The sequence below is a fragment of the Rhipicephalus sanguineus genome, chromosome 8 (assembly GCF_013339695.2).
Source record: "Rhipicephalus sanguineus isolate Rsan-2018 chromosome 8, BIME_Rsan_1.4, whole genome shotgun sequence".
Taxonomy (NCBI): Eukaryota; Metazoa; Arthropoda; class Arachnida; order Ixodida; family Ixodidae; genus Rhipicephalus; species Rhipicephalus sanguineus.
The window spans coordinates 33,918,947-33,937,566 of NC_051183.1; the positions used below are offsets into that span (position 1 = coordinate 33,918,947).

The 18,620-nt window shown below is 46.9% G+C and overlaps 1 protein-coding gene and 2 non-coding genes across 3 annotated transcripts in view; all 3 read right to left on the minus strand.

Moving 5' to 3' along the window:
- The window catches only part of LOC119401693 (uncharacterized), a 29,730-nt gene that overhangs the window by 10,315 nt on the left and 795 nt on the right, over positions 1-18,620 (minus strand). The window contains exons 2-8 of the mRNA XM_049418189.1: positions 18,011-18,183; positions 12,752-12,912; positions 11,895-11,953; positions 11,399-11,688; positions 10,356-10,583; positions 2,080-2,349; positions 226-415 (exon numbers count right to left, since the gene is read on the minus strand). Coding sequence (XP_049274146.1) covers positions 226-415; positions 2,080-2,349; positions 10,356-10,583; positions 11,399-11,688; positions 11,895-11,953; positions 12,752-12,912; positions 18,011-18,183 — 1,371 coding nt within the window. The remainder of the gene's footprint in view (positions 1-225; positions 416-2,079; positions 2,350-10,355; positions 10,584-11,398; positions 11,689-11,894; positions 11,954-12,751; positions 12,913-18,010; positions 18,184-18,620) is intronic.
- Positions 14,534-14,606, minus strand: Trnaf-gaa (transfer RNA phenylalanine (anticodon GAA)). The gene has a single exon. It is a non-coding gene; the product is annotated as a tRNA-Phe (tRNA).
- Positions 15,717-15,789, minus strand: Trnaf-gaa (transfer RNA phenylalanine (anticodon GAA)). The gene has a single exon. It is a non-coding gene; the product is annotated as a tRNA-Phe (tRNA).

The following is an 18,620-nucleotide window of genomic DNA, read 5'->3' on the forward strand; positions in this document are numbered from 1 at the left end:
TCCACCTTACCCCTGCTAACCCTAAAACCACCTTCCAGTCGCCTTAGGTAAATGTACAGTGCGACTTCAATGTTTCATCCCGGCCAGACGGACTTCCGTCAAACTCTCGATTTCCCCCTCAACTTTGTTCTGTTGCTGCATTTTTATAACAATAGAAGATGCAGTAAATATGTAGAAATAAAATAATGAGTGCTAAGCGGCTCGTGGAAGTGACACTACACTCACCAGACTGTGCCGGATCTCCAGGTAGGTAGTCAGGATGTGTCGCCAGTCCACGGACACAGACTGCGCTGGCTCGTAGTAGGCGTCGACGTCATCCATGTGGTTGAAGTAGGACTTGTCAGCATCGGCGATGCCATCTAGTACTTGTTCCCTCACGTCCTTAGGTATGTCCCCAGACTGGAGCATAGCCATGCTTGCATATAATCAATCAATCAATCAATGAATCAATCAATCAATGGATAAAAAAACGGCAGATCCCACGCACTGTGGGAATCGATGTAATGCGAAGCAGCCGGCAGAGAGCTGCTACATCGCCTTGTTTTTCTTGGAGACAAGTGATGTCATTCATGCCATGGCATCTAGTTAAGGGGGGACACTGTTCTTAAAAATTTTTCTTTATTTCTTGATCGATTTTGATGAAACTTGGTGACTTTATGTATATTTGTATGCTGATTTCAAATATGCAATTACTTTTTTAGTATAATGTGTAGATTTTAAAATACAAAATATCTCATGTGCCTCTTGGGGAGCAAGTTTTTTTTAAACCTGAGTTAGTTACAAAGTAAATCAGCATATCAGGATAATCTCCAATCAGAACTGTGTGCAGTGCAACAAAAATGGATGCTCTAAACCCATTAGAACAAAAGTTCTGGTATGTTGAACATTCGCGAGTGAGTCATTTCAAGCTAGAATTTCACTCGTGAATGTTCAACATACCATAACTTTTGTTCTAATAAGTTTAGAACATCCATTTTTGTTGCACTGCACACAGTTCTGATTGCAGACTATCGTGATATGCTGATTTACTTTGTAACTAACTGAGTTTAGAAAAAAACTTGCTCCCCAAGAGGCACATGAAATATTGTGTATTTTAAAAACTACATATCATACTAGAAAAATAATATCATATTTGAAATTAGCACACAACAATACATAAACTCGGGGAGTTTCATCAAAATCGATCAAGAAATAAAGAACTTTTTTTCAAGTGCCATGTCCCCATATAGCACGTTTGACATGTATGCATGCATGTACAATCCGGTATATGCCATGCTAATGAAACGTATATTCTGGAATATACAATGCATGACCTGTCATTTATGTTCATGACGCACTAGTGTCATGCCATACCAAATTTGGTATATATCCAGTTAACAAAATGGCCGGAAGCGCACCATGAGAGTGTCATGTAAATTATGTCATGATATTAATGCTACCACCTCTCATGCATGTTCGCCATACAGTCTGGTCGCGCAATACCAATTTTGGTGTATATCAAGCGTGCGAAATGGCCGCGAGGCGACCATGAGTGTAGCATGTAAACCATGTGGTACATGACTTGCCTGTCATAATTTTCAAGTTTCCACCTCTCGTTTACGTTCATCACACAGTCGCGTCGTATAATACCAATTTTGATGCTTATCACGCGAGGGAAACGGCAGTGATCGGACAATGAGCGTGGCATGTAAATCATGTCATACATGACTTCCATGTCATGGTTTTCATGTTATCACTTCTGATTTACGTTCATCATACAGTCTCGTCGCGGAATACCAATTTTGATGTATATCAAGAGAGCGAAATGGCCGCGAGGGCACCATGAGCGTGGCGTGTAAATCCTGTCGTACATGACTTGCATGTCATGATTTTCTTGTTACCATGCGTCAGTTGTATTCGTCATACAGAAATGTCTCATCATGCCAGTTTTGGTATGTATACATTCATATAAACGGCCACAAGAGCCCCGAGACCATATAATGTAAATCATGCCGTACATGTCATGCTTGTCATGATTTGCACATTAGGACCTGTCACTTGTGTTCGCCGGACACTATTGCCACGCCACTGTCGGCTCACCGGTACGAATTGCGCACGACGGCTTCCTTGAGACCAGCCTTGGCGACCACGCCCATGCGCGCCGTGTCGTTGAAGTGTTGGACGAAGCCGAAGTTGAAGAGCCGGTACGTGAGCATCGCGCACGCCTGCTCGTGCTGCTCCTTGTCCCCATCGAGGAGCCTCCAGAAGGGCCACAGGTGCAGGTGCAGGGAGTAGCTGAAGTAGGCCCGCACCACCTCGGCCTTCACCTCCTTTGTCACCTCTGCCACGTGCTTCATGTACGAAGGGGACCTGCGATCGTGCCAGGGAGGCCACACGCAAACATCATGCCCTGAAACAATGTCAATCAGTCACTCAATAAATCAGGGGGCTAGCGAGAAATTTTTGCCGGAAAGGGAGCGGGTTCAACCACCCTTATACATATGCTCGTGTGTGTTTGTATGAGCGAATGGATATATACAAATGTGAAATTGAAAAATTTTGGCGGGCTCTGAACCCCCAAACCCGCCCTGGCTGCGCCAGCGCAATCGATTTGAAGTGGCATCCCGTTGAAAACAAGATGACGATCGATCGATCGATCAATCAATCAATCAATCAATCAATCAATCAATCAATCAATCAATCAATCAATCAATCAATCAATCAATCAATCAATCAATCAATCAACCAATCAATCAGTCAATCAATCAATCAATCAATCTCAACAAATAACGTAACTTCTTTACTCTAGTCAGGCTTTCTTAAGATCTAAGGCATTTCAGAATGTTGCCCGTCTCTTTCCTGCAGAGGCGTAGCCAGGATCTTTTGGTGGATAGGTCTGGACCCCTTTTAGAGGTTTGCACGGGCTCCGGGTAGCCCGAAAGCCCGAGCCCGACCCGGCCCGCCCGAGCCCGGCCCGCGGGCTTTCACCTCGGGCCCGGGCCGGGCTGGGGCTACTTGGAGTTTTATCGGGCCGGGCTCTGGCCCGGCGCAAAGCCCGACTCAAGCCCGAAATATATAGAATGAGCGGAAATTGTTTTCCAGCCCGCATGCAGCGCCTTTTCTGCGACCGCCCTTTACCGCTTTTCCTTCCCATTCGGTACTTTAAACAAAAGTGGAGCAGGTAAAGCACTGCCTCTGTTGCACTCCGACAAACAGAGAAGTAACACCACCTGAGCTAGTGATGGCGCCACGCGACTGTTCGCGTTAGATATGAGTGAAAATGCACGCGACAGCGACCCGACGTAGATCGCTTTCGTGCAATCTGACGCTTGCATGGGCATACCCCATACACGTGACGGCTTTGGCGAGCGAACTCCATTGTTGCTGGCATGAGGCCGTCTACTTGTAATTTGTAGATCTGTGTAATAGAGACTGTTCGTCGCGTGTCGTTTGATCATATTCGATATGCTCAATAAAATGCCAAATTACCGGAAAACGATGTTTTGTTTTCGCAGCGAACCTTCAAAAAGCCGGGCCGGGCCGGGCCCGGGATTGTGTTTTCGTACGTCGGGCCGGGCCGGGCGGGCTCGCAGCCCTTTGCTGTCGGGCTCGGGCGGGCCTTCGACAAAGTCAGCGGGCCCGGGCCGGGCTCGGAAACACGGCCCGTGCACAGCTCTAACCCCTTTATGTGTGGTCGTGCGTGGGTTTATATGTGTGCGTGTATACAGGTGGCCCAGCTATTTTTAGCCAGAGTTGAAAAATATGCCAACACACTCAATGACGACGCGACCAAACACATGTTGCTGACTGTTCCTTGGATTACGTCAGACTATTTTTTGTGTTCTGGTAAATTGTTTAATTGGGTTACCTTATTAACTAAACTTTGAAGCGACGAAGCTGGGCAAATGAATTCCAATGAGAAAGTCGTACATCGGTTTGCAAAACTTCCCATTAGACAGTTTCTAACTTTCTATCCATTAAGTATTAGTGTTTTTCTGCTTACTGTAGACTGCCAATGAAATACAAGAAAAATACCACGTGACATGCCCCCTTGCCGCGCCGAAGTTCTAGTGTTCCCTAACGTCAGCAACATGCGTTTGGTCGTGTCATCATTGAGTGTGATGGCATATTTTTAAGCTCTGGCTAAGGATCGCTGGGGCACCATATCTACATACAAAGAGTAAGAATTTTATTCCGGGAGGGCGGCGGGTCTCTTGACTTTATCTACGGAAGTAATCACTACGAGTATTCCTTAACATATCTCCTGCTTTTTTTTTTACCGATGCTATAGAAACACTTTGCTTATATCGAATGCTGATTATTGAATACTTGCAACCACTTTGAATTCGAGCGCCTCCAAAGCTTGACCTACACAGCAGCGCTGGTCGTGCCACCTTGCGACGCTAACGTGCAACGATACCACATATACATCATACATAGGCTCTGAGATGGATTGCATAACGGCAGAGCATAACGCATCGCTGCAAGGTAAAATTTCTGTTGATAGGCAGGTGTAACAACGACGGCAGTGACAATATATAAAGTGGGGTAGACCCACGCATTGTTTTTTCAGTCACCTTTTACGAGAACAACGGCTTTAGACAAGTTTTCTTCATCACTGTCTCCGAGATTGCACTCTCTCGGAGGCCATGTTTTAACGTGATGTGGTCGAGGACAGCGTAACGAGATGGCTCTACCAGCGCTACCATTTTGTGCTTTGCGGTCTTCTGAAACCCAATAAAATTTACGAACAGGCCGATCCTATCTATTGTAAAGAATGTGCCGCCACGACAGAGCACTAAGAAAACAGAAAGGCGAGGACAGACAGTGACATTTCCCATTTTCAGCCGTCTTTACTCTTGAGTGTCCTGACTGCAAGCACAATTCACAAAAACGAAGTACCTCCAGCCTCTGCAGAACACGTTCTGCCAATTGAACAAGTTTAAAATTTTTTGTTGTTTTTTCCCGATATGATTGTTGCATACGAAAAAATGCAGGAGCCCTTGCCCTATCGGGAAAATGAGGGCAAGTGAAGCATTACGTCTGTCTGCCTCACGAGTCTGCCTCATCTGTCTGCCTCAAGAGTGCCATGGCAGGCCACCAGAATTCCAAGAACGCGGCTGAGCACAATGTTACACAAATATCTCATTCGATTAGTGAGCTTAGAGTGCGCATCATTGTTGTAGAGATAATGCTTATGACACCGAGGAAACCACGGTAGTCTCACACCCGCAATTACCAAATGCCGCGGAAATCACGTCCCATCTGGTCATATCATGTCTGATTTGAATTTGTTTGGTATACCGTTATGTATATGCTAATATAGAATTCTAGATTAGCACCAAAATTGATTTCTATGTAACCTGTAGGATGGAAGGTGGTCGGTGGACTGCATTGTTTATCATATCTGCATCTTTCACCAATCTTCCGTGCGTATACGCGTGCCAGGGTTCTTCATTGGCGGGGTGGGGGTTGGAGGGTAGAGTGGGGGAGAGAGGGAGAGAGACAGAGAAAACAAGTTACGCCGTGGATACAAAAAAATTACACCATCTCCTGCTAAAGGGGCCATGGGGCGATGCGAAGCCGGAGCACTTGCACGATTGCGCTCCGCTGGCGTTCGTTGGGCATGCTACCAACCTCGCACCGTAGAACGCGAAGAGGAACGCTACGCGCGTCGTGTCTTCCCTCTAGCCTGGCCGTTAATTCTGACAGGGCGAGCGGGGAACGCGGTCGACAGGCGCGCGAGAGGGGGGGAACGTAGGAGAGGAGAGAGAGGTGGAGGAGACGCGCATGCGCTGGCGCTCATCGCGGCGTTGCGCAGGAGAGAATAAGGCGCGAGAGCGCGAGAGGGGGGGACGTAGGAGAGGAGGTGCGTGGAGAGAGCATGCGCATGCGCAGTAAGGGTGGTCACGGCGCACACCACCACCACCTGACTGAACTCCGCCATAAGATGCTTCGCGTCTAAAATGAAAATGAAGCGTTGACGGGCTTCACACAACGGCCTGCAGGGGCGTAGCAAAGGGGGGAGGGGTTCAAACCCCCTCCAACCCCTCCATGGTTGAACCACACCCCCCCTCTAAAAAAAGAAATTTCTGGCTACGCCCCTGACGGCCGGCAATTGGTCCCTGGCTTTTCGGTTTTAAAGGTGGGAAGTAAACAGTTATTTGAATGCAACACCGAAGGTCCTCGGTCGCCGCTCTCGTCAAAAAACATTCGCAGCCGTAACCCTGCGCACTGAAAAATGGCGAGAAAGTCCGACTCAGTAAAGGTACGGGGCAGCGTCATCACAAACGTAATCACAAAAGCCAACGTAATCACAAAAGGACCCGACGAAGACAAGAACTCTTGTCGAAAGGTGGGATCCAGTGCCATTGCCTGTTTAACGATTTCTGCCCGGTTACCATCTGCGTGTATTTTAAACGGTTAAAGAATTTATGAACGAAAGAAGGGGAATTTTAAGGGCTCGTTTTTCTTTGCTAGACGCAACATTAATTAGAACTAACAGACAAGAAAGCCAATGAAAGTATATGGGTGATATTTGCGGTAATTATGATGTAAATGTGAAGAAAGTAAAGTGGACAAAAAGATAACTTGCCGCCGGCAGGGAGCGAACCTGCGACCTTCAAACAACGCGTCCGATGTTCTATGCCACTTAGCTACGGGGGTGGTCATCCTCTCGTCCACCTTATGGCATATATATATGTGCAATTATACCTAGGAGTGTTAGCGCCGCTAAGAGCCATGAAGGCGAGTGTGGAACACTTCTTCTTGCTGGCGTCACGAAGCACGTGATCTTTATTTACGAGCTGGCAGCGTATCAATAAATGTCACAGCTTCACCGCAAGGGATAAGCGATGAATGCAATAGCAAGAAATTGGGATGTCACACGAAGAACGAGAAGCAGCTCGATACTTGCAGCGCGCCGCCGAAGCACAAAGAAGGACGCCCGAAAAGAACGCACAGACATGCACAGGGCAAGCGTGAGCTAACGACTGTCGCAGTTGTTACGTCTTTGTTCTTGAGCAACGCACTGCAAGTGTCGACAATATAGAGTTTCAGAATTGGGGCCCCAAAAAGCTTGGGGACCAAGGAGCTTGCGAGCCGCCAGGGCGCATGCGCAGAACCGGAGCCACTCTTGGGCCAACGCTCTCGTGCTCGCGTTGGCCCAGGACCCAAAAAGCGAAAACTAGCCTAGGTCCCCAAGACGTCTTGGGTCACCGCGAGACTATGGAGACGCCGCGCTGACCACGACGGTGTATGGCCCGCGTCTCGCATGATCTTAATTTCACCACGTGTAGCGCCGCGTCCGTTTGCGAAAACGCAGCTTGCGTTTGACCCAGTTCTCAAGCTCTGCCGATCCTCCGAACGCAAGAGCAGCCTACCCAAAGCAGCTTGATGACCCAGTGTCATTGGGTGCCCAATTCTCAAACTCTCTAATGGAGAATCAGATGCTCTTAGATATTTTTTTCTTTTAAACTGCACCGCGTGGAGTGACCCCCCGCGTTTCCTGCCACACGAGGGCGTCTGATGCAAGTTGTTCCTGGTGTGCCCAGTGTTGTTTTTTTTTTCCACATCACGAGTGGGTACAGGAAAGGGCCACTTTGTCGTGCGCGTCTCAAGGGCAGTTTTCAAAGTGGAAGAGAATTAGGAGCGTTGCGTGATAGGAAACACCCTCAAGCTCCTCCGAGATTTCCTTACCACCAGCGGTAAATGGTGCATATAAATAGCTCACTGTTATTTCGCCGGCGCACGCATGGGGCATGGTTGAGTTGTCTAACGCAGCAGGCTGGGAGCGAGTGGACGATGGTACGAATCCCCAGACGGGTGCTTCAGAATTTTTTCTTCTGCTTTATTTTTCTTTGTGCCTTTTTTATATATATATACATGCATATACATATCCGGGGCATGACGGCGATGGCAAAAATTAGCCGAGTGTGTCCATATAATTGCTACCGCAACAATAAAGCATCCGGTCTGCCAAAGCGAGACCCTCGCTATGAATTAACGATACAACGGTAATTTTTAAGGCTCAGTATTCTTTGCTAGACTCAACATAGAGAACAAAGGAACTCATAGTTGATGTTGACCCTACGGTCGGTTACAAGCTAAGATAGTCGACTTGACCATACAGACACACATTGGTGTCGCTGGTTTGAAATCAGAAACTTGAATATCCTGGTAAATTTCAACAGGGGTTCTGATAGCGATGCTCAGCTAAATGTAATGTTTTAGATAGCAACGACGAACTTTTATCTCCTAATATGCGTAATACTTACATTCACTGATAAAAAGTACGTATAGTTCGAGCGGAAAGCAGCTAGCACGTCAATTTTTCCTAAGGCGCAACGCGTTTCTGTGGGCGGGGCTTATATCTTTTCTCGTGTTGTGGCCATTACAGGAATGGTAATACAACCAACAGATACAATGCAATAAAAACACACACGCGTGACATAAAGATGATGATTGTGAGGGCACTGGTTGATTCATCTACATTCGCAGTAGACCTTTCAAACACTTTGATTCTCCAAAGGCGTCGACTGTATACCCCCTCCTACCAACCCCAATTATATTTCATTTTATTTATTGTTTTCAACACATTACATATGAAGGGAAGCTGCGGCTAAAGGCAGATCAGACTGGCTGACGATAGCCCTACCACCCACGCACGGTTCAACAGTTGCGTGACCATTCATTAAAGCGACACTAAATAGAAAAAAACAATTTGTATATTATCAATCTTTTCACAATTCCAAAACCGCCACGCTCGCCGCAAGAAGACGCTTGGTAAGCGAGAAAACGAACAAAAAGGAAATGCCGGTGGCAACACCATCTTGAAATTCCCGCACTAAATGCCGTGACGTCATGGATTTTGACGGCGTCTACTAGGGCCTACGTAGTGCCTAATCGGTGAATACGGAGCACATAGACCTCTAAGCTTAGAATAACAGAGCTGAGCTAGTTGGTAAGTATTCATTCTAAAAAGACAGGGCGTGCAAACACGGACACAAGAAAGAAGTCAGGACACCACAAACGCCGCGTTTGTGGTGTCCTGACTTCTTTCTTGTGTCCGTGTTTGCACGCCCTGTCTTTTTAGAATAACATACGAAGTTTCAGGAAATTTAGTTGGGCCCAATGTCGCCAAAATACGACGAGTACACTATGCAATCCGTGACGTCACAATCGGGCATTTCGGCAGGAAAATTTAAAAATGAAAACTCTGACTGATTTTCTACACTATAATAAAACTTATTACGGTGAAGATTAACGGCATTAGAGTTCTCAGAGTACACTTTATCATTTTAAAACCGATTTATTGCTTAAGAAATCATACAATAAAAAAAGCGGATGCATTTTATGGAAAGAAAACTTGGTATAGCCCAATTAGCGACAGTTTATAAAAGGACACAAAAAAAACAAATTCGACATTTTTTTTGTTTACAAACATTGTGAAGCCACATGCATGGTGTTTACGGTATTGCTAATACTATGCAGGTGTACATGACATCATATATGAGTTAACATAAAATTGGACCATATGGAAACTTACGAAAACGGGCACTGAAACTTGGATTTTTTCACAGAATAAATATATAACACAAAAACAAAAGAACAAGAGGGGAGAGGGGAATACAAGATGGAAGGGTCAATCGAAATCAAGTGTCGCCCAGAGGCGAGAACTCAAAACCTAAAAGTGATAACGAGAAGTGTTGACCTTCGTTCTTGTATTTCCCTCTCCCCTCGTGTTTTTTTTTTGTGGTATATATTTATTCTGTGAATAAATCCAACCCATTTTTGGGTAGCGCACAAACGGACGAAACACGAAGAAAGAAGACGGGACAAGCGCTGCTCTAACAACTGAAAGAATTTATTTGGAAAATTCAAAATTATGCAGAAAACGTAAACCACACACGTGCTTACGGGTGACCAATGAACAGAATCTCCTCTCCTGATAGTGACACCGACGGCTGACTTATACGCTTGCTATCGCATTTCGCCATGTGGTATGCCTCTGCGATCTCACGTGTACGTTGATCATAATGATGCGTGACGATGGAGGTTTGTGCCAACGAAGGCATGCGTCCGCATTCGCGACAATGGCTGGTGAGATGAGAAGATATCCCACCATTCAAGGAATTAGCACGTGCACGTATCCTCATGTTGACACACTGTCTGTCCGATGTGGACACTTCCGCAAGTGCAAGGTATTCTTTCACCCGCCTTTCAGCCATACTAAAATAAATCCAAGTTTCAGTTCGCGCTTCTTTGTGTCCGCCTTCTTCTGTGTCCCGTTTGTTTGCGCTGCCAAGCTTCCACAAGGAATCTATACAAACTAGCCCGCGCCTATCAACCCTTCCGCAATAAATGGGCCAGCTTACCTCACGATGACGCATGTTTTGTCACTCATGTCCACATGACCGAGAAGAAATGCCTCCAGAAAACGGTCCCAACGCCACTCTCCTTTCAACTCGGCCGCCAACGCACTGACCGTGGTCTGTGAGAAGTTGCTCAGGGGGGCGAGGGAGTCGTCAGGAGGACCGCCGAAGGACCGCAGAGACCAGGCAAACTGGAGGGCACTGTCCAGGGACTTGGCGTCGCCCTTCATCCTTCGTTCGATGAAAACGCATCATCGTTAGTGGCAGCGCTGTGTGTCTCCGATAGAGCAGTGCCAAGGAATAGCACACCGTTCGTAACGGATAGACACTTTCAGTGGGGATGGTAGAAAGTGATCACGTGATATTGTTCCGATCATAGGTCGGCAAGAAAACCGGAGCCCACTCTGACTCACCAAAGAAACAAAGTTCGCGCCAAGGACTCACTCGGAATCAGACTCACGAAAATTTTCCCCAACCATGCTCACCTGGACTCTGGCTAAAATATTTCTCAACCGCCCTCACTCAGACCCAGTTTCAGCGAAATTTTCCTCAACCATACTCACTAGGACTCGGGCTCACTAAAATTTTCCTAAACCGGACTCACTCGGACTCAAACTCATCATAAGATCACTCATCCAGGCTTACTCAGACTCACGGCTCGATCTGAGTCTGAGTGAGCCTGGGAGTCTGAGTGAGCCAACTCGTGAGTGAGTTTGCCGGCCTACTGTTCCGATACGCACAATGTTCCTATGATGATATTGATGACGGTCATTTCTATTGGCATTCAGTTCCAATGAATTTTGCGTAAGTAAACTTCGAATTTTGAGCACAAGGAGTTGTTTTGTCTTCCTCCCTCATTACAAAGCTATCTCAGTGCCCCGCCCCCCCCGCAGCTCAGACGCTGGGATGTCCTTAGCTTAGCTTGAATGTCAGACTTACGGAACTAGACGTCTTCTGGGTTTGTACGTGGAGTGGTAAAGCTATCGCTCTAAAATGTACGCATCAATAAAATACCGTTGGTAAAGAGTGAAATGCGTTGCTCTCACATCTTCGCAATCAGTTCACGATGCTTCCGCGAGACGATGGTGGGCATGCCGAGCACCGCGTCCCCGTCCAACCGGTCGGGCTCCTTGAGCACGACGCACGGCGCGTCCGATACCTGGGCGACGCTCACTTCGAACACGGGAAAAAGCTGTAACGTGCGAGAGACCTCGGCAGCCCAGGCCTCCGGCAACCTGTGGTCCCTGTCGACGCCGCGAAGGTACTGCGTGAGGTCGTGTTCCATGGTCTCCCGGCTGTGCTTGGAGCCGTCGCACGCGCGGAAGAACCGGGAAGCCTGTAGGCAAGTCGTTGAGGTTTCACTAAATTGTGCGGCATCTCCTTGTTCCAAAAGAAAGGCATGCTGGCCACAGAACTATAACAGAACCCTCCCCGTGCTAAGGGCCTGAATATGGATGGATGGATACAACTTTGTTGATTGTCCAGCAAGGTTTAAAGCGACCTGGGCTTAGGTCTCCCACGGGGAAACGTGGGAGACCTCACGGTCTTGGACTGCCCACATTTGGATGCCGAGGTCTGAGCTACGCAGAGCGGCGGCCCACCTAGACGACAGGGTCTCCGGAGTAACTGTCATCCTTCGGAAGGCGGCGCGCTCCCGAATCTAAACGAGACAGCCAGCAAGACTCAAGCACATGCTGTGGGAGCGTGCAGTATATCTCCATATGTTGACAAAATAAATGAAACTCGTTAGGCTCACTGTCTACTCATATATTTTGTACTTGGGTCTATTGAAGGTAATCTGCTAAAAACACCTGAACTTACACCAGACACCATTATACTACTAAGCCGGTCTCGCTCGTCTCCCTTCATCCTTTGTTCCACGAAGGACGGAAGGAGACGTCAAACGACCATGTAGCGCCGTTGAAGTCCTGAATTCGGAAAAGTAACGCCATCTCATCTCTCCTTCGCGTCCTCCTCTCCTGCGCGTCTCGTTTTTTTCCTGTTTATTTTTGCTTGCGACAGCGACGCCCCCTTGGAAGCGCCACGTGAAGCTTTCAAACAGGTTACTGAAACGCTGGATGGAACGCTAGAGTTCCGCCCAGCGCGGCTGTAGACAGGCACATCGCATGCATGCGGAGAGCATAAAGGAACTTTCAGCATGGCGCCTAGGCAAAAAAAAAAAAAAAACAAAATATGAAGAAGTGAAAGCGCGCGCTATTTCGCGGGATTGCAGTCGCCCAATCGGAGGCACTGGAGAGAAGGGAGCGGCGTTGATCAAAGGACGGCGGTACTTTTCCGAAGGTAGAGGGGCTTTATAGCGCCGCATACTGCGGCGCTACCTTGTAGGCGTAAGTGGAAACACTTCGGCAACACCAATGGCATCACCTGGTAGGCCTAGCTGCTGCAGCTCACCTTTGCATGCACGGGTGGCCTTCTCGTCCAGCGGTACTGGCCCCACTTGCCGAGGACCGTGCGCACCTCGGTCAGAAAGTGGTTCAGTGCGTCTTCCCGGAGGGACGGACGCCTCGCGTCGCCGCTGCATGCGTACTCGTGGAAGTCCCTGCCGACACGCAAGCAGTGTCATCATCGTCATCCTGACTACGCCCACTGCCGGGCAAAGGCATCTCTTACGTTTCTCCAATAAACCGGGCCCGGTGTTTGCCGCGGTCACGTTATGCCCGCAAACTTGTTAATTTAGTCTGACCAGGCTAAATCTCTGCCTCCGCATGTTTCCTCCTCTGTCTGCACGCCGTGTACAGGCGTTTAAAGGGACGCTAAAGTGAAACAATGAATCAATTTGGACTGATAAATTATTCTTTGGAAACTGCATTATCGTTGATTTCGACAGCGTGTGTTTATTGAAGGGGCTATGACGCCCAATTTTCTATCCTAATCCGTGTTATGTGCGTCACTCCTCGTGCGTTCACAAAGAACCTGGCACAATTTTAGCGCATTTAATTGAGCACTTAGTGATAATTGAATATTTTTATTAAGCCGCGACTGGCCTCAGAGTCGGTCAAGACTGCCACACTCGCGAAGTGTGACGTAACAAGCTGCTTGCTGCGCGAACGTTTGTATTTCGGGAGAACGATTTTGTTCCGCGCCCCGCCACGGTGGTCTAGTGGTTATGGCGCTCGACTGCTGACCCGAAGGTCGCGGGATCGAATCCCGGCCGCGGCGGCTGCATTTTCGATGGAGGCGAAAATGTCTGAGGCCCGTGTACTTAGATTTAGGTGCACGTTAAAGAACCCCAGGTGGTCAAAATTTCCGGAGCCCTCCACTACGGCGTCTCTCATAATCATATCGTGGTTTTGGGACGTTAAACCCCAGATATTATTATATTATTTATGATTTTGTTCCGCGGTCAGCTGCGCGTGCATTCAAGTGATTTCAGCTTTCATCAGATTGACATAGAAATTCAAAGATTTGCAGCAGCTGAAACACTGGTGGAAGACGACGGCTGTGCTCCATGCAGCACATGACGTCACACATGCCATGGAAAAATGGCGGTCGCCGGCGGTGGGCGGGTGTACAGCCGGCGACTTCTAGGGCTTATTTTGTGCTGAAGCATTCTTGTGGAGTGCATTTTTCATATATGTACAGGTACAATAGACCTCCTGCTTCTACTTTTTGTTGAAAAGCGCGCATTATTGGGTGACCATGTCATGGCCCCTTTAACAGAACACAAAAGGCAGGCGACAATTTCATTCTTAAATTTCGCGCCGAAATGTTTGGACGTGAATGTAAGGTTGACTTCAGTGATTTCAAAGTGGTTTTCTTTTTGCATTTTAGCCACGTCTGTCTGTTTACGTCACTGTTCTCATACCCCGTGCTGTACGTGGGGACCGTGCTGTACGTGGGTATCTAAAGACTCATGCTGCACCCACGTGATCACATTCCGGGTCATGACGCCACGACACAGTGTAACCACGAAAGAACGAAACAGCAAAAAAAAAAAGACAGAAAAAAAATACTGCCATGTTGCGTTATTCAGGGCGGTCTGAGGTTGGCGGTATTATTTTTTTTTTCCCGACGGTCTCGAGGTACCAGGCCTTCAGTTAAAGCTAGAAATGAATAGACGAGAAAAAGAAAAGTCAGTTAGCCTTTCAGTAGCGCTCTTGAATGCACGAGAACGAAGGAACGGCCATAGCACTGCACTGAAAAAAAAATAATAAAGACACTGCCGAAACCCGGGATCGAACCAGGGACCTTTAGATCTTCAGTCTAACGCTCTCCCAACTGAGCTACTTCGGCTTGCACGCAACACCCTCGCAAACAAAACGCCGTCGGCAACCCTGACTGTTTTTCTTGTGACACTCCGATTTCTAGATCTATCTATCTATCTATCTATCTATCTATCTATATATCTATCTATCTATCTATCTATCTATCTATCTATCTATCTATCTATCTATCTATCTATCTATCTATCTATCTATCTATCTATCTATCTATCTATCTATCTATCTATCTATCTATCTATCTATCTATCTATCTATCTATCTATCTATCTATCTATCTATCTATCTATCTATCTATCTATCTATCTATCTATCTTTTTTCCTGAGTAAATGAAAATCCTGGTCTTCTAAACTCTAGAAAGAAAATGCTCACCAGCCCCGATTCGACCGCACAAAATGATTTGTTGAAGCCATTGTGCTGTGTAAGCCTCGTCCATATCCCTTTTCTTGGACGGTATGTGATGGTGCCCCCGATAACTTGAAACCGAATTAAACTACCACATCTTGCTCTTACAGAACAGGCTTACGCTGGCTATCAGTGGCTTCCGTTGACTAACTGACAATTTATTTAATAAGGACCCACAGTGAATTAGATGCGGGGGGGGGGGCACAACCATCTTTTAAAGAATCATTTTAGAAGCCGGAAAGAAAGAAGCTAATTAAAGTCAGCAAGTCTGATGTATAAACTTGGATAAAAGGTTAGTTGTCGCAACAAATATTTCTTTGCATATGTGATGAATGAGCAAAGTCGAACACATCAGTATATCCCTTTCGTAACCCTTCCGCCATCTAGCGGGATTCCGCAGAACTCATTTGTAAAGTGCATGACCTCCGAGAGTAGCCGCCAGCTAATCTCGGAGGCCGTGCTAAGTGTAAAACACAAGAAAAAAAAAATCCTCAGGTAAGGTTAAGCACCAAAACGAAAAAAAAAAGAGAAAGTATTACGCCGCTTGTTATGCGCTATGCCCCAGCTGCTATGGCTTGCGAATATTTTGTATGGTTGCTTTTGTTGCAATGTTCACCACACATTTCTAAATCTGGGTGTCGCAATGTTTGATTCAGCCTAAATAAAAAAAATAAAAAAAATACAACTTACGGAATACAAAAAGGAAAAAAAGGATATTGCCGAAACCCGGGATCGAACCAGGGACCTTTAGATCTTCAGTCTAACGCTCTCCCAACTGAGCTATTTCGGCACGCGACAAGCGCCGCTCCCGAGAAGAATGCCAATAGGAGATAATGGATTGCTCTTTGTGCAATGCTTCGCTATTTCCTTTCTTTTCTGTTCACTGACTGATCTGACGTCTGGCCTGCTTTCCTTATTCATATGGTCTGAAATGCATTTCATAGAGCATAGACAATTTCAGCAAAGAAAGAAAAGTACTCGAACAATAGTACGCAGTTGTTCAGGATTTAAAGAAAAACTATATATAGAAATCGTAATCTGTAGATCAATGCAGAGTCGAGACATATATTGTGCTCCGATTCAATTTCGAGTGTTTACTAAAATTAAATTATGTGGATTGAGCAATAATTATCGGTGTTTAAGGCGTACAGGAACGTTTTTTTTTTTTCCGGCTACACATTCTTAGCGTTAAACGAGCTTATACCGTGTGTTAAGCGCTGTTTTATATTTATGTTAGATGATGGTCTGGCTTCTGGAACATCAACATGAAAAAAAAAGAAGAAAAACGGTCGAGCTACTGAGCGTCCTGAATAGCTTGATATAATAGCTTTTCAGCAGCTAGCTTTAGCTCAGTCTCCGCACTGTACGTTGTGAAGACGTCATGACGTAAATGATGACCACGCGGGAGCCGAAAAATGTGGTGTTTTGACGCTCACTCCACTACTCCACCCCGTTACCGTGTGAACCACATGTGTTTCATGGAACTCCCCTCGCCGTGTGACTATAATGAACAAGTGTGCGTCGCTAAATTTATTCAGAAATTTCAAGAACACAGAACGCCAAAAAAGAAAAAAAAAAATGAACGCGCCTCTGCGTTATTGTGCCAGAAAAATAGGGTTGGCAGTGTTACTAACGTACTTGGTTCGCAGTTTTACAGTTTGAAGGCATACTCAAAATATTAGTCTACTAGCTCTACTTTTTGACGTCGCTGTATCAATAATAAATAACAAAAAAAAAACGAGAAACACGACCACAAAAAAGATCACCCGTCCTGTTTATATGCCAATTTGAGGTTGTCTCTGGCACTCGGCGTATTATTGGCGCAGAAGACGCACCACATAGGGCAATAGCACTTACCACTAAGGAACTTTGACATGACGTAGTGTTGATGACGCAATCGCTGCGCACATGCGCATTTCATTGCCGCCTTGTTCTCTTCTGCTTCCGACATACTTCTCCAGTAACACCGTAATCTTGAAGCGGTATGAAGTTTACCGAGGCGCTAAGAGAATGTTTTCGTTTGCCCGCGAAGTTATGCAATCTAAGAAAAAAAAAAGACACGTTTGACTCTTTTTGGGGAGTCCTGACTTGCTACATAATGACTCTCTTTAGCGAGACTCGTGAACTCTCTTTGGAGATGATTATTCCCATTTCGGAGTCTTGTGGGAGACGCATGAGAGATAATGTGGCTCTTTATTAAGGAGAGTCATATATTTGGCAAGTGAGTACTGCGCCGAAAAGAAGTAACACGTACTCTTTCCTTCTTTTTTCTCTTAGAGTGTGGGCATTAGCTGAACAGCGCATTTAAGTGTGCATAGTGCCAGTAACCCCGTATTTCGCTTAGCGCCTTCGCGTGTACTGCATTAATAGTCCCGCAAACACTATCTAATAACTCTCAATTATATAGTACGCCTCCGATGCGCAAAATGTTTCTGCGAACAGCGTAAGGCGGCACCTTCTGTGGTCGGGTACTATCAAGCAGGAAATAACCACAGGAAATGTCTGGGATAATTCTCGGGGTAGCTCTCTCTTTGAATGCAGGACGGAAGTGTTGCGGACTAAGACGTGACGAGCCAAGTACGAAGGGCTCCTCCTCTCCACACACACATTCCGCTGCGTATGGAAAGGAGGAGGAAACGGCCTAACACCTAATAGCTTTTCTTTAAAGGGCTTTGCCCTACAGTCCAAGGTGATGGGGCTGAATTTTTCAAAGCATCAGGGTTTAGGGACAGTGAAGGCAAAGTAGACATTGATCAGGTAGAGGTAACCAAGAGGAGGTTATCTGATTGGTGGCTATAATCGAGGCAGGAGTGAAATGTAGTCTTCCACTACATAGAGTCAGTACTTCATTAATAGGGACGGCTAGGTGGCGTGAGCCGACGCCCGATCAGAAGAGTACGGCCCCATCCATCCATCCATCCATCCATCCATCCATCCATCCATCCATCCATCCATCCATCCATCCATCCATCCATCCATCCATCCATCCATCCATCCATTCATCCACTCACCTGCAGGGATCAAGGCTCCAGGCGACGTTTCGGCGAAGATGTTTGCCCTCCTTGGTGCAGTGCTCGGTCTGACAGGCAAAGATGAAAGCCTGCCGTGGGAACGGGGCACCCGGGTAGCTCCCGGCGCCGGTCTCTCCCAGCACGTCGCGCAGGTACTGGCGCACGCGCTGGTGCTGCAGCCACATAAAAAAAAAAGTCACAGTTTCGACGAAAGGGCAAAGTAATGAGTGCGATAGCAAGAAAAGCGGCCCCCCGGCAGCGACTACCGCGCGAGCAGACAGCAGAAGGGCAAGGTTCTCCCTGCGCAAATATTAGAAGAAGCGAGTGAGCTAGCCGACGACTTTTAAATGCGCCCGTTGCGCTCCTCGCGCCATCTCGCTCGTAATGAAGAAACGCTTATAAGCGCCTGCCGTCTCGGAGTCCGGCCAGCGGTAAAGGGTGTGTATATAACGCTCGCCGTTAGCTACGTGGAGGATCTTCGTTTGGTGGCGTAGTGATTAGCGCCACGCGCTGCGAAGCGAGAGGTCCCTGGTTCGATTCCGCGCTTCGGAAGCATTTCTCTGAATTACTTTTCTTTGGGACTTTTATATATGCATACATACTTAAACAT